This window comes from Myxocyprinus asiaticus, chromosome 15 (assembly GCF_019703515.2).
Source record: "Myxocyprinus asiaticus isolate MX2 ecotype Aquarium Trade chromosome 15, UBuf_Myxa_2, whole genome shotgun sequence".
Taxonomy (NCBI): domain Eukaryota; kingdom Metazoa; phylum Chordata; class Actinopteri; order Cypriniformes; family Catostomidae; genus Myxocyprinus; species Myxocyprinus asiaticus.
In genome coordinates this window covers 14,888,254-14,902,919 of record NC_059358.1, presented here as the reverse complement: position 1 = coordinate 14,902,919, position 14,666 = coordinate 14,888,254, and the positions used below count along the sequence as shown (strand labels likewise).

Here is a 14,666-nt window from a genome sequence, read left to right as displayed (position 1 = left end):
TGTAGATTTACAGCATCACTATTACGACCATCGATCACCATCTTCATTGTTTGTATTCACCGCTCTGTGGAAGAATGCTTATGTGCACAGGCGCGTAGTGTTTCTTTACAAAGTGACATCGCCAACTACTGGCTCGGCATAATACAGCGTTTTTAGTCATTTTCGCGGATCCGTGTGAACGGGGATCGTTTTGACAAGGTTGTTGTCTGTACGCGAAACTTTTCAAGGACGCAAAGGAAAAACTTTCCCGTTTTTAGTACATCGTTGTGGTGTAAACATACCCTAAGGCAAACAGAGCCTTTATCTCAAGCTTTTGAAACTGAAGATAAAAAAGGGTCAATTTGACCCTGAGCTACAAAGTAGAGACTTTTTTGTTTCTTTGTTTATAAATACATGAAATTTGAAAAAGTGACATTGACAGGTGCAGATCACCTCTGTGGAGGATGTCATGAAGTTTCAGGCAAAAAAAGTTGATGTATATCAGTGTTAAAAATTCAAAAGGGTCAAATTGACCCATAAGACCATGGAAGGGTAAATGCATGTTCCTGGTGTTATTGTGAACAACTAATTGGTGTGCATTACTACAGACACTTTTCTGTTTTTTTCTGTTTCTAGGTCAAATAGCTATTTAGTTTTAGCAAACTTGCATTCAGGACGGCCTAAATTCTGGAATGGAATGCTCTCTTTTCACAATCCAATCAATTCCCGCTCTAGATTATCATGGAATATCCTGTTTCACTCAAAAATACATCACATTACAGAAGTAAAATGGCTTGCGAATAGGGATTCACATTGACTTTAAGGCCAGAAACATACTAAGCAAAAAATGACTGTGGCTGTAACAAACCTCAGTACTCAAGGAGGTGATAGGTTTAGCCTCAGATGTGTGTGGATTAAAAGCAGATATGTTATAAGGTTGCTAGCTATAAACATGTTTATGCTAACCTGCTAGGCAAAATTTGCTTTAAACTGTTGCTCTGCCATGACAATAATTGATCTGGAAGAGAAAACTTACAGTAGGAGTAGACAGTTTATGCCAGTACTCAAAATACACCAATTCATGCACCATGTGACAATGCTGAGAATGCAGCACTTGTGTTGCGTTATGAATTACGCCCAGACACATTTCGAAACACAACAATGTGTGGAATCATGTTTGTGTTGCTAAAAACATATTGCTATCTTCAAATGCACCTGGAAAACTCCTACATCTGAAGTGAGCATTTGCTATTAAGATTCAAGATGGAAACAAAATACAGAAGAAGCCAAACTTTAGCATGTACATATTGAACGACAGCAAAAGCTCACTTTTGAAAAGCATTAGCGAATACTCCTCCATCACTTTTACACAACATTTATGGTTTATTAATGCATGATATCTTTTTTCTTTTTTTTATCCTCTTTTCTCCCAATTTGGAATGCCCAGTTCCCACTACTTAGTATATCCTCGTGGTGGGGCGGTTACTCACCTCAGTCTGGGTGGCGGAGGACAAGTCTCAGTTGCCTCCACTTCTGAGACCGTCAATCCACGCATCTCATCACGTGGCTCTTTGTGCATGACACCGCGGAGACTCCCAGCACCATCCACGCGATCCACGCACAACTTACCACGTGCCCCATTGAGAACGAGAACCACTAATCGTGATCACAAGGAGGTTACCCCATGTGACTCTACCCTCCCTAGCAACCGGGCCAATTTGGTTGCTTAGGAGACCTGGCTGGAGTCACTCAGCACACCCTGGATTCAAACTTGCGACTCCAGGGGTGGTAGTCAGCGTCAATACTCGCTGAGCTACCCAGGCCCCCAATGCATGGTATCTAATAAATTATTCATTATTTTGTATGTGTCATTTGTTCCACTTCCAAAGTCACAACTCTGCAACTCAGGTATCATCTAAACTTCTGAGTTTCCCACAGGTAAATACAATATCGCTTTGCCATTCATGTGCTTTGAACTTGTAATTACGATATTTCCAACTCCACTTGTTGTAGGCTACATACTGTACTTGCATAGAGTGGCCCTTAGAATCTAATACAGCAACAAAAAAAAAGAAAAAAAAACTTTTTTAGCTGTAACCATGATCACACTGCTTGCCATAAATCAAGATCAAGTCAAATCACCAAACTGTAAAGTTCACTTTTGTCAACACATATGCCCTCTCTCCAAACCACATCCTTCTCTGTCTAGGCTAGTGTTGTTAGATGTATCTGCCCAGTGCCCAGTAATCAGTGTTGATGACCATCTGGTTGTTGTACATTGAAGACAGTGGGCATCCACAATACCTTCTGTCTAATCCCACACTACTGTAAATACAATGAGAGTCATAGACACTGAATCACATATGCTTGCAAAAACAACCACACATGCTCACACAGGACATGGATTCATACAGGTCTCACAGCTGTGCTAGTCAGCTGCTCTGGGCAAAGATCATGCAAAAACAGTGCACACATTGCAACTGAAACAGATTGTTTTGCGTGAACAAAACTGGGTCTGCAGGTGCTGAAACCACCAGAACTGTGGGGTGCGAATATGCTGATATCTGTTTGTGCAAGGCACTAGCATGCAGTTTACAGATTTACATCCAAATGTTAGGTAGATTAAACATCACTGTTTAAGCGGTCAACAAACTAGCAGATGGTGCTAGAATCCTGATCTTCCAAGAACATCTTTTCCTTAATTATCTGTGAATGCTCTAACAGACAGCTTGGTGATTATGGGCCGCCCGCTAAGCTTTAGGGTAACACCTTTTATGGTTCCAGAACTCCTTGAGTTGAACACCTTCAATGGAGTCGTGAGTGGGTGGTAACACTTTTTATTTAGTTAAGTGTGTGTTAAGTCTTGGTGCTTCAGGAGAAGCTGATCTGTAAAGACAAAGCATAATGGATATGTAGGTTCTTGGGGGATGGGCCGGGCATGTGGGGGTTGGGTGAAGAATCTCTGAAGCCCAGCAGGTGTGTTTCTGTTTTGGTGAAACAGTAGAATGTCCCTCTCCTGCTGTCATACATTCAGTCATGGGAAAATTTGAACTATGCCCTACAATTATGATGTTATGAGGGAAGCCAATCATAAGATAATGGGTTGGTTTTGTTATGCAGTCGTCATAGCTTATGACACATCTTGAACAAGAACCGTGTAAAAATACATTGTAAAAAAGTAAAAATAAATTTGCTCACATGTGAATTTAGACCATTTTTAGAGAAATTACCACATATTCCAAATAATTCAAATCAAGCTCTTTACTGTCACTTGTACACCACGAGGTTTTTGCATTAAATTTAGACAGTAGTTGTAGAGAAATAAACTCATACAGAAATCTGATAGATGGACATATATTAACATATATTTAAGATTTAGGACTGACAATTTAATGCATTAATTAACTGCAAATAAATATATTAAAAAAAATAACACATTAAAAAATGAATTCAATTAATCATGCGCCGGACAAAAATAAGGAATGTTCACCTTCATGTTTCAATGAGTCTCGGTCAGCAGAGGGCAGTAAGCGCAACTCCAGCTAAACAGGCAACGCACAGCTGTACAGACAACAAACCACACTTACTGACAGTAGACAGCACAAGATGAGGACAAAATCTATACAGAATGCAGGGTTTTGGAGATATGTTTTTTCAAACTAAGTTTAACTTGACACAGTGTCCTAAAATTGCTGTGTTTATGAAGCATCGCAACCAAAGTGAGATGCTCCAAAAGCGTCTGTCATGTGTACATACATGCGTCCTTGGACAGATTAACGAGTTCAGTAACAAAATGGATTGCTCAAATAAGTAAAAACCATGAATTAACTTATTTTTCAAATATCTGTTTTATATATATTGTCATATGTCAGATTTCTGTATGGGAACAGAAGTATGTATAATACTGTAAGTTGTGAAATATATTTACACATACTATATATAGTATACGTATGTATAATGCATAAACATACTGTATACTGTAAATATACACATGAGATGCAAAAACAAATAATAGAAAAATAATATAGAAGTATACATAGGTATGGCAAGTTTATAGACATGAAGTTGCAGTGAACGTGGAATGAGAGGACCAAAACACATTTGTGTGACAATCTTACAACAGTAAACATAGTTAAATCATATTGAAATGGAGAAAGCCAAATATATATATATATATATATATATATATATATATATATATATATATATATATATATATATATATATATATGTCATAATTCTTGTCACACAATTGAGACTCACAACTTATTGTGTCATATATTTACTAGGTTTGTAAATCACTTGAGTACAAGTAGAAGTACTGAGAAATATTATGACTTTATTGATGATTATATTTTAAATAGGCAAAAAGAAACACATTTCTCCTGAAATTCTATTTTCTCCTAAAGTGTATTGTTTTAGAGAGATGAAGGCTATTTCAAGCATTACTGTTTTGAAAAAAGAATCTCTAACCAGGATAGAGAGGGAAGTGGACGGCCAGATGCACAACATAAAGACAAGTAAATCACAGTCTCTAGTTTGAGAAACAGACTCCTCCCAGGTCCTAAACTAGCAGCTTCTAAATGCCAAAGACCTGCATTGCTGCAAGAGGATTCTTGGACAAACAGAACATTTTAAGAATACAACATTTATTTAAATAGAAATAGCCTTTTGTAACATTCTAAATGACTCTAAATCATCTCTAAACAACTTAATGTGCATTGTGACTGAAGTATGTCCAAGTATTTTGGCTATTAAGCTAACATACTGTACAAAACGAATATAATGCGATATCATAGAGAAGAAAATTATCCTCTATGATATTGCAGCAATTATCCAGATATGGAATGAGATTATTAAGCAAACGGTTATCAACTCCTACATGCCAACTGAATCAAATAAGGTAAAAATAAACATTTCACACAGTGTTTAGTGAGAGATATGATTGATTCAAACACTAAAAGTGGTTGTTCTGTACATGTATTATTTTATTACAGTTGTAATAATAAATTCTTAATTAACATTATGGTTTTTTAACATAATGAGATATTATTAAGTAAATTGGAGCATTTGGTTCCATTATATTTTGTGATTTCTCATACCATCTTTATGTAACATCCATCCCTTGCACACTTTTGGCCTCTAGCGGGTGAGGCTTTTCAGACAGACAAACAGCAGAACAGGACAGGGAAGTACAGTATAGCACTGTGAGCGAGAGTGTTACCCGCTAGGACAGTTTATTTTGAACGGTTAAGGAATTTAACGCACAATACCGAACTGATGCGTATTGATACAAGCGGAGAGCCTGTCTGTGCACGCGATGGTGCGAGGAACCGGACAGCAGGGAAAAAAAGTATGTTCAGTGAAAAGTCTAAAAAAGATTGCAATGTATGTAATCGTAACTATATCAGATATTATTAATAAAACACGGGAACTTGTTAATTAGTCCCCATTCATTTCCAACACTATTGGCATTGTATCTTTCTAAGGTATTTAAAAGTTTTTTTAGACAAGTAAACAAGATAGCCTATCCCCACATATATGTCAAGCTACACTGTGTTAATGTTTGACACAGTTAAAACATTGCCTACCTTAAAAACAAGTGAAGTTTGATCAGTGGTTAAACATGTTCAGAGGGTTCCCTCATACCTGAATGAACAGCTCCTTTCCAGAATAAAATGAAATATGCAGAAAATCACAGTATTAATGTTCTTGTATAGTGACAGGGCAGAAAGTATTGGAGAAGGCGTTTTAGTTTATAAACAGATTTAGCGCTTATAACTTGCCGATTTCTTCTTCCCAAAAATGCGGAAATATTATGTATTTATTTGTACTTTTTAATTGTGGTGAAAAATAACTATAGCGAAGTTGAATACTTCATTTTTAATCAACTCAATTAAAAGTACTATTATTTATTTATACTTAAAAAAAAGTAGGAAAATGTACAAGTACTGTAACGAGAGTAGTTGTAATTTGTTACTTTCCACCTCTGCTTGTAAGACAATCTCTCTGAACGAATGTGACCCCGTTGACATGACTTCTCGCATAATAATATTACTCATAGTTTGTAGAAAATGCCTACATTCCAAAACACTAATGAATACAAGATCCCAGCCCTTACTGAGAAATCTAACAAGCACATGATGATGAAAACAACAGCACTGAACCAATATCCAGCTGCTCAACACTTGAGAGCGAGAGAGAGAGACAGAGCAAGGGGTCATTCTGGAGCTAAATAAACAAAGTAGATGGATAATTGTCATTTGAAGCATGATATCAGGTTGAAATTTTGTTTATAACCAATTCTTATTAGATTAGGAAAAGTCATGAAGTATCAACCTGACACTTAAAGGGATAGTTAGATGTTAGGATCAGTCGCCATTAGTTTTCATTGCATCTTTTTTCCATACAATGAAAGTTGATGGTGAGGCTGTCGGCCCCTACCATTCTGCCTAAATATCTCTTTTTGTGTTCCATCAAAGAGCGAAAGTCATATGGGTTTGGAGTGTGTAAATTATAACAGAATTTTCCTTTTTGGGTGAACTATCACTTTAAATTTTAGTCTGCTTTAATGAGTATTAAGCAGCTGTATAACAAAAAGTAATTATCACTTTCTGGTGACCGTGTAAATGGGAGCAAAAAGGGTCTGATAAACAATGCCACAATGGAGAAAAAGGATAAGGACCTTTCATTTACATATACAATCTTACACATACAGTCAATCGACTGTATTGAGTCTTCTTGAGTTCTCTGGCAGGCAGCTCTTGGTGGCAGTTGGCTAGCCCCTCCTCCAGCTTCTGGTTTCTTTACTAATCAGGTGTGGGGGAGGACAAGCCGCGGCAGGCCAGACACACGCACTGTACAAACATGCAGGCAAACTAGGTGTCCAAGCTGAGTGCTAAAGCACAACTCTAGGACAAGTCTTCAGGTCTGTGGTGATACTCATGAGCATGTTTAGTTGTGTAGGCTTAATATGTTTGAATTGTTTGTGTGTCAATAGACATTAATCCTCCATGTCTATACCTACACCTTTGCAGAACTGTGACATTGTAGGTAAATGAGCAACTCCCTCTGTCTGAATTCTCAATGGACCGTGCATCTGCCCTGAGGAGCGGATGAGGGCTATTGCAAATGTAATTGTAAAAGTGTGGTGCAATTAACTGCACAGAAATATTGATTCTAACCAGAATAGTTGCTTTATTCAACTGGGGTATCAGATCTCCCAGTTTTAGAAATATTAAAAACTGAGACTATGTGGATGTTACTCTATACATGTACAAATAGCTTGGAAAAAGTCTTTCCTTTCTATTGTTTATTCAGATCACACTTAGCTTCCACAATAATTCCTCTTGTAATTTTCTCTTGTACAGTAATCTATCAAAATAAGTTCCAAAATCTTTGTTTGCAGTCATCAAATGCTGTTTTATAAAAAAATATTGTAATGTAATACATAAGAGACCAGCTGAAGCAGCTTTAAGCCACCATGTTCTAAAGTTTTTTAAAGTAGTTAAGAGTGACTCCAGCCAGGTCTCCTAAGCAACCAAATTGGCCCGGTTGCTAGGGAGGGTAGAGTCACATGGGGTAAACTCCTCGTGGTCGCTATAATGTGGTTCGTTCTCGGTGGGGCGCGTGGTGAGTTGAGTGTGGTTGCCGCGGTGGATGGCGTGAACCCTCCACACGCGCAATGTCTCCGTGGCAACGTGCTCAACAAGCCACGTGATAAGATGTGCAGGTAGATGGTCTCAGACGCGGAGGCAACTGGGATTCGTCCTCCGCCACCCGGACTGAGGCGAATCACTACGCGACCACAAGGACCTAAAAGCACATTGGGAATTGGGCATTCCAAATTGGGAGAAAAAGGGGATAAATAAAAAAAAAAATAAAATAAAAAAATAAAAAAAAGTAGTTAAGACATACAGTATTTCTTTAAATTAGCATTTGGTTGATATTTATGTATGTATGTAATGTGAATGTTTTATTTTATTTTATGTTTTACTTTCTGTGTAAATTAAAGTTGAATTATTTTTTTTATAAATGTATTACTTTTTAATTTAATATGTATTTTAAATTAATGTTGTTATTTCTATTTTTTATAGTTTTACATATTTTATGTTTTAATTGTTGTGTAAATTAAGGTTTCATTTTTTATTATTTTAGACTTTATAGATATTTCAATTTCATTTTCTGTTAATGCATGCATTTCTGTAAAGCTGCTTTGAAACGATGTGTGTTGTGAAAAGCGCTATATAAATAAAAATTACGACTACTATTTTATTACTTTTTAATTTAATATGTATTTTAAATTACTGTTGTTATTTCTATTTTTTGTAGCTTTATTTACTGTAAAGCAGTCACTTTCTTTGACTTTTCTGAAATGTGACGCATTTTGAGCTTGAATGTATGATGTATGAAAAGGGGGTTGATTTATGGAAGGTGCAATACAAACAAAATGTATTATAATAATTAATTATTATTATTGTTGTTGTTAATAGATGGGTTTGGAACAACATGAGGATGATTAAATAATGAGAGTTTATATATATATATATATATATATATTGTTAAAGGGAAAGCCCATATAAGGATATATACAGAAAGTATGTTCTTTAAATTTATAAGCATATTTCAGGCAGCAGAAACTTGATACATAATAGTTTTGTTCATGGAGGTTTGTTTGTGGATATGTTAAAGTCATATGCCCCATGCATATTTCTCACTTGACAAGTGATATACCTATAACCTAAACCAAAATATATGCTGTTTTAAAAAAGGAAACACAATGTGTGCTGCCAGATGGCCTTATGAAAGTATAGCAAGACTTGTAAATGTAATTTAGCCTGCAAAGATACCCATGATAATCTGTTTTACATCTCACAAACATTAGCATGGAAGAACAATAAAGATCTTGCTGCCCAGTTCTGTATAATCTGAAGTTTCAAGAGAAGTTTTAGACTTGATTACTTATCTTTGCCCTATAATGTGAAATTGACGTGACTTCTGTGCCAAATTTCCTAACACCACAAAATTTGTCTTCAACACTTTAGAACTGCATGTCAGGCTGCCAAAGGTGCTAACAGATTATCATACAAATTACACCCAAGGTCTTGGCAATAACACGAAACAAAGACTGTGGAATTGAGATGTTAATTTGTGGAGAGATAATGCACTTTAGAGGTGTGAGGCTATGCTTTGACCAGTGTCGACCTCTGGGTAAACAGAGAGCCATTGTGGCAAAACAGAGGATGTTGATTCCCTGTTCTTCCAAACAGACAATCCAGTGTTGTTGTGTTCGGGCAAGTGATCAGGAGCCTGGTCTTTGGGTCTTGCTATGTTACACTAGCTTGCTGGTACACTTTCACACAAAAAAAAAAAATAAATAAAAAAACTTGTGTGATTTGTGGGAATCACAGTTTACCTACTATTTACCTCAGTGTTGTTGCACTGTGATCTGTAACTGACAGTAAATTGAACATGCAGCTCAGGCTTACATACTCACCACCACCACCCAGCCGGTTGCCCAGAATAGCAGAGCATTCCATTCCCCTCCCCTTCTCTCTCACCCAGCAAAGACACAGTACAGTAGAGCGCTGGGACACATGGACGGCCAATGAGCCTCCAGATCACACATACACTAATGTCTAATCACTCACACCAACCAAAACAAAAACATCTAATGGGGAACAACACTTATAACTGGACAGATTGATAAACATCGAGATTATGATTAAGATTAATTGCAAACAACTTTTTCAGAATGGACATGTTTGTTGTTCTAGCTATATTTAAGAAGCTTTATTGGCATGGGAAAATGCTTTGTGTTTTACAGAAACCGCTAGGGGTTTCTATGCTTCCTGATATTAAGCAGCAGGGCCAATTGCAACAAAGGAGAGCGACTGAACGATAGCTCCACCCCTCCGCTTTTCTCATGTATATAATCTCGGGAGTTGACCCAGAAAACACATACACTCGTTTGAAGATTGAAAGCAGCGTTCTTTTGTACGTCGGCCCGCTGGAGTATGAAGCTTCTCCTCTCGGAATATAAATTGTAATTCTTCAGAGGCTTTGCCTTCATAAAGCTCATTTGTCCTGCTGCTGCAGAGTACTGAGCTGTGTTAGCACAGGACACGGAGGTAAGAGGATTTTATGAACGGTTTTGAGATACTCAGTGGCTGTGTTTCAAACCTTAGTGCGCTGCCTACCTAGATAGCATTTTTGGAGCGTCACAAGCGCGTGCAGCATTGGCGACATCATCGGGCGCATGCAGTGTTTTGGATTTGGAACGCGCCTGTGAGTCCCAAAAATGCTGTTTATGTAGGCAGCTCGCTTGGTTTTGAGACCCAGCCTGTGTTTTAGTGCTCAGGGTGGCAGATCCATTGTTTGCTTCCCTGCACTTTCTCTGGCTTGATATCGTGCATTCTTTAATTTCCAGTGTGTAAAGTAGAGTTTGCAAAATTAAACACATGCTGTTATTTTTTTTGTTGCCTCATTTAAAATTGGGATTTTAATGCAGGTGCATGTTCTGTTGTCTTCATTGTTGGTTAGATCTCGTCCGGTGTTTTAACTGTATTTAATAATTGGTATGTTTTTAGTTGGAAATGGTGTGCGAGACAGAATAATATTAATACTTAACAAAACAATGTTGTATGGATGTGCATCATTGGGTCTGAAAAGGTTGTACTGCGAGCAGGCAGTCAGGTTTGTTGGAACAGTGCTGGAGTGTATACGAGCACCCCATGTCTGTCCAATGATGGCAGAAATTGGTAATTTGTTACTAGATTAGCATATCAACACAATGTTTAGACAACTGTGTAGATTTTTTTTTTTTTTTTTTTTAAGCCATCAATTTGGTAGTAGTGTTCTCATTTGTGCCAGGTTATTTTGGAGTTGATGAGACTACTTTGTTCACACTTCATTTTGACTTCTTTAGACATTAAACTGCACTTTAAGCCCTCTGTTTATTTGATTGGTTGAGTGAAACGACCCACTTGATCTTAACGCTAACCCAACTCCATTTGCCTATCTTAACTAAAACTTCCTTTGCTGTTACCAGCAGTCCAATTCTACATCTAACCTCATTTCTCCTTTTGAACAGGTGAAGGGAGATTCTATGGCAGAGCACATGATGATGCCCATGAACCACGGTCAGGGAAACGGGGGTCTGCACGGCTACCGGATGGGCATGAACGGAGGCCCCCAGCAGCACACGACCCAGCCCGGCCTCAGAGCAATGCCCAATGGACAGATAATGCACTATGGCGCAGGGCCCCAGGGAAACATGGAGACCACCATGCGCCAGCGACCCAACATGGTGGGACCAATGAACGGACAAATAAATGGACAAATGGGTCACCACCAAATGCAGTCTGCTAACATGATGTACAACAACCAGGGTCAGCCACAACAACATCACGTTCAGCAACACCAACAGCACCATCACATGCACCAAGCACAACAGCAGCAACCTCCACCCCAGCAACAGTACATGAGCGGTGGTCTCACGTCTCAGCAGCTTATGGCCAGCATGCACCTTCAGAAACTCAACACCCAGTACCATGGACACCCGCTGGGACACATGAATAGCAACCACATGGGAAACGGGGCGCAGTTCCGCATGAACCAGGCCCAGTTGTCCAACATGCAGCATACGGCAGGACCTGCTCTAAGTCTGAACGGCATGGATGCCGATTTGGTCGACGAAGATGTTTTGACTGCACTGGTCATGGAGCTAGGACTGGACAGGGTGCAGGAACTTCCTGAACTCTTCCTGGGACAGAACGAGTTTGACTTTATCTCAGACTTTGTGAGCAAACAGCAGCCAAGCACTGTTAGCTGCTGAGACTGGAACGTATGAACGCTTTGGAGGCGAAATGTGCAACAAGATCGTGAAGTTATTTTCTTGTGGTATATTTTTGTGAAGGCTGTCACCAAGAGAAGAGGTGAACGGTGAAATTTTTATCCACAGTAAAGGGTCATCAAGCTCCTGACAGGACTACAGTTCTGATTGTAGCTGGAACACTGAGCGTTCCGTTGACGAATGTAACAACATTTCAGAACTGGGAACGTTGGGCAACGTAAAGATGCTGAACCCCTATTTGTCTTCAATGCAGTTTTACATTTAAAAATGTATTTATTTATTGCTTTATCAGATGTAGTAACATAGAACAAACTTGCAGCAACAAAATCTTTTAAAGAAAACCTGTGGTTTATTGGGCGAGTTCTGTTTTTGACTGGGATTACTAAATGTCTTGGTGTTCTGGTTGCTGACGCTTTAGACCCAGAGTTTTAAGTCCATCTAAGAGCTGTATGGCCCAAAACTGTAAGTTTGTTTTGTTGGCATTTACCAAGTTCTAGTATCCCAATGGCTGCTTGCATATTATAGTGGTTAATGCCTGTGTCTTTACAACTGGTCTGTCTAAGCTTTAGAATTGCCTTAAATCAAGTTGTTTTTTATTTATTCTACACAACCAGTCCAAGAGGGCTCAACTCTGTGTGACTTGTTAATAAAGATGGTCAGGTTTTAACTCTGGCCTAATTTTTCATCAATCTCTGATTTTATTTCTGGAAATGGAAAAAGACCTCCTGATCTCATGAAAATTACATGACACGGGTGACATTTTTGTCCACTATGTGGTGCTAAAAGAAAGTCAAATATGCTCCCAAACAGATGAGGTTTTTAAGGTAAATGTTTGGGTGAGTTTTAAATGGACAAAACCAGCCTCCCTAAACCTAACCGACAGTATCATAAAAAGCAAATGTTAGATGAAAAATGCAACCACAATAGTCTGTGGTGCTTCTATGCCATGTCAGGCTGTTGACTTGAATGCTCTTTGTGACTTGTACCCCGATCCTTTGCATCGCAAGTGCAAAGCTCTGTCAGTTGAGCTACCGCGCAATTCAATCACACTTGTAAATGTAGCTGGTTATAAACTACAAATGTGAAAATGTATTGCAAGTCATGCACTATAGTAAGTGTTTAGATGCATGGTGTAAAAAAAAAAAAAAAAAACTGGGCAAAAAGTGTTTATGAACTGAATCTTCTGTTTTACTGGTGATTTTTGTGTGAAGTGAAAGTAATTGTAACGCCTCTAGTGTTCATTTCATCAGGTAACCATAGCAACACATACAATGAGCCATGTAAAATAACTGCAAAAACATAGGTGTAGTAATGTTATTCTAAGAAGCCAGGTTGGAAAAAGGGACGTGTAAGATTTTGAAGAATACAATATACTACATAAATCTGTTAAAAGCAAGAGAAAAGTAACATTCAATATTTCTTCCAATATTAGCAATAGCCATTAGGAATTCACACAAGTATGTACAGACTTTCCCCATTGTAATTACCATAAAATATTTACCATTAACTTGTGTTAAAAATTAAATGCAGAAAAACTGCTATGATGGAGAAATTGACTCCAAGAAACCAAGTTCTAAGAATCATTTGAAATTACACCTCAGGTTCCACTGACCTTCCATGGTGATTAAAAACAAAACAAACCTTTTATGCTTTGTAATTGAACTGCACTCTGCTATTTGGTACTTTTTGTTTCCAGTTTGGGTTGCATTTAATTAGGTGTTAAACTAATAACATGACATGTCACCCTACCTACACAAACGTAAAACGCACATCTTTTACATAAAGATGTTTGTACAGGGGAGGCAGTGGAAACTGTCCAGGTTAATCTGCTTACCTTGATGATGCAAGGGTTTACAAGAACTCTGGATTTGCGTTTTTTGTCCTGGAAACTGAGGGCAAAGTTTTGTCCATTTACGGACATGCTGTGGTGAAGGGGGGTTCTTGGGTAGGGGGAAGGGTGAAGATTGCAATGAGAAGCCGTTAACGCTCCACTGTCACTTCCTGTTCCTCCTCAGCAGAGGGAGGGCTCAAAAGAAGTCAATTGAGGTTAACCAGTAACACACTTCTAGTATGTAATTGCTATCTGATTCCATTGCTCTCAAAATAAGATCTAATTATTAAATATAGTTCTATTTGTAAATACAAGAGGACGTTGGCACCAACGGTGTATTTTCAAAACCAACCATATTTTTAGTCTGACTTTGTTCTTGAGTTGGCACTGCTGTCCTTTCAGCAATTGGGAGATTTTGATATTCCAACCAGGGTTCCCACGGTCTTGGAAATACCTGAAAATATCTTCCTGGAGATTTTTAGAGTTGTGATTTCCACAGCTTGGAAATGGTCTTTGAAACTGGTCTTAAATGTCATTGTAATTTCTGTATCATGTATCAATAGTTCTAGTTTTGCTTTATGCAAAGGATAATGTTCACTCAGTCGGTTATCACAAAATAAACTCAGACAGGGTGTTCAGGACCCCGTCGCGAAGTGGAGAGATCTAGTATCACCCTGAAGGGTTTTATTTTGCAATAACAACCGGCTGACTACATTATCCCGCTTATTACACGGCTGCTAACCAAATAAATAAATAAATGGACATTAAATAATAGAATACATATTTGCGTTGAAATTATGTATGTGATAAGTAATAAATCGCTGAACAGCTCAATTCCACCTTCGGTGTTGTGTTGGTGTTTTTTGTAAATAATGACTACCTGACTCCTCATTATGCATCTTATTACAAGACTACTTGCCTAAACGGACATGAAACACTGATCTGAGTTAAAATTATTTGATAAGATTACTTGGAGAGATCGCACAGTGATCCGAGAAGTAG

General features: G+C 38.1%; 2 protein-coding genes across 2 annotated transcripts in view; both read left to right on the top strand.

The window, feature by feature from the left end:
- The window catches only part of LOC127453288 (mitogen-activated protein kinase kinase kinase 5-like), a 422,352-nt gene that overhangs the window by 331,363 nt on the left and 76,323 nt on the right, over window positions 1–14,666 (top strand). The window lies entirely within an intron of this gene.
- On the top strand, window positions 9,936–12,518 carry LOC127453337 (cbp/p300-interacting transactivator 3-like). Its single transcript, XM_051719669.1, has 2 exons — window positions 9,936–10,109; window positions 11,072–12,518. The coding sequence occupies exon 2, from the start codon at window positions 11,087–11,089 to the stop codon at window positions 11,813–11,815; it is 729 nt and encodes a 242-aa protein (XP_051575629.1). The 5' UTR covers window positions 9,936–10,109; window positions 11,072–11,086; the 3' UTR covers window positions 11,816–12,518.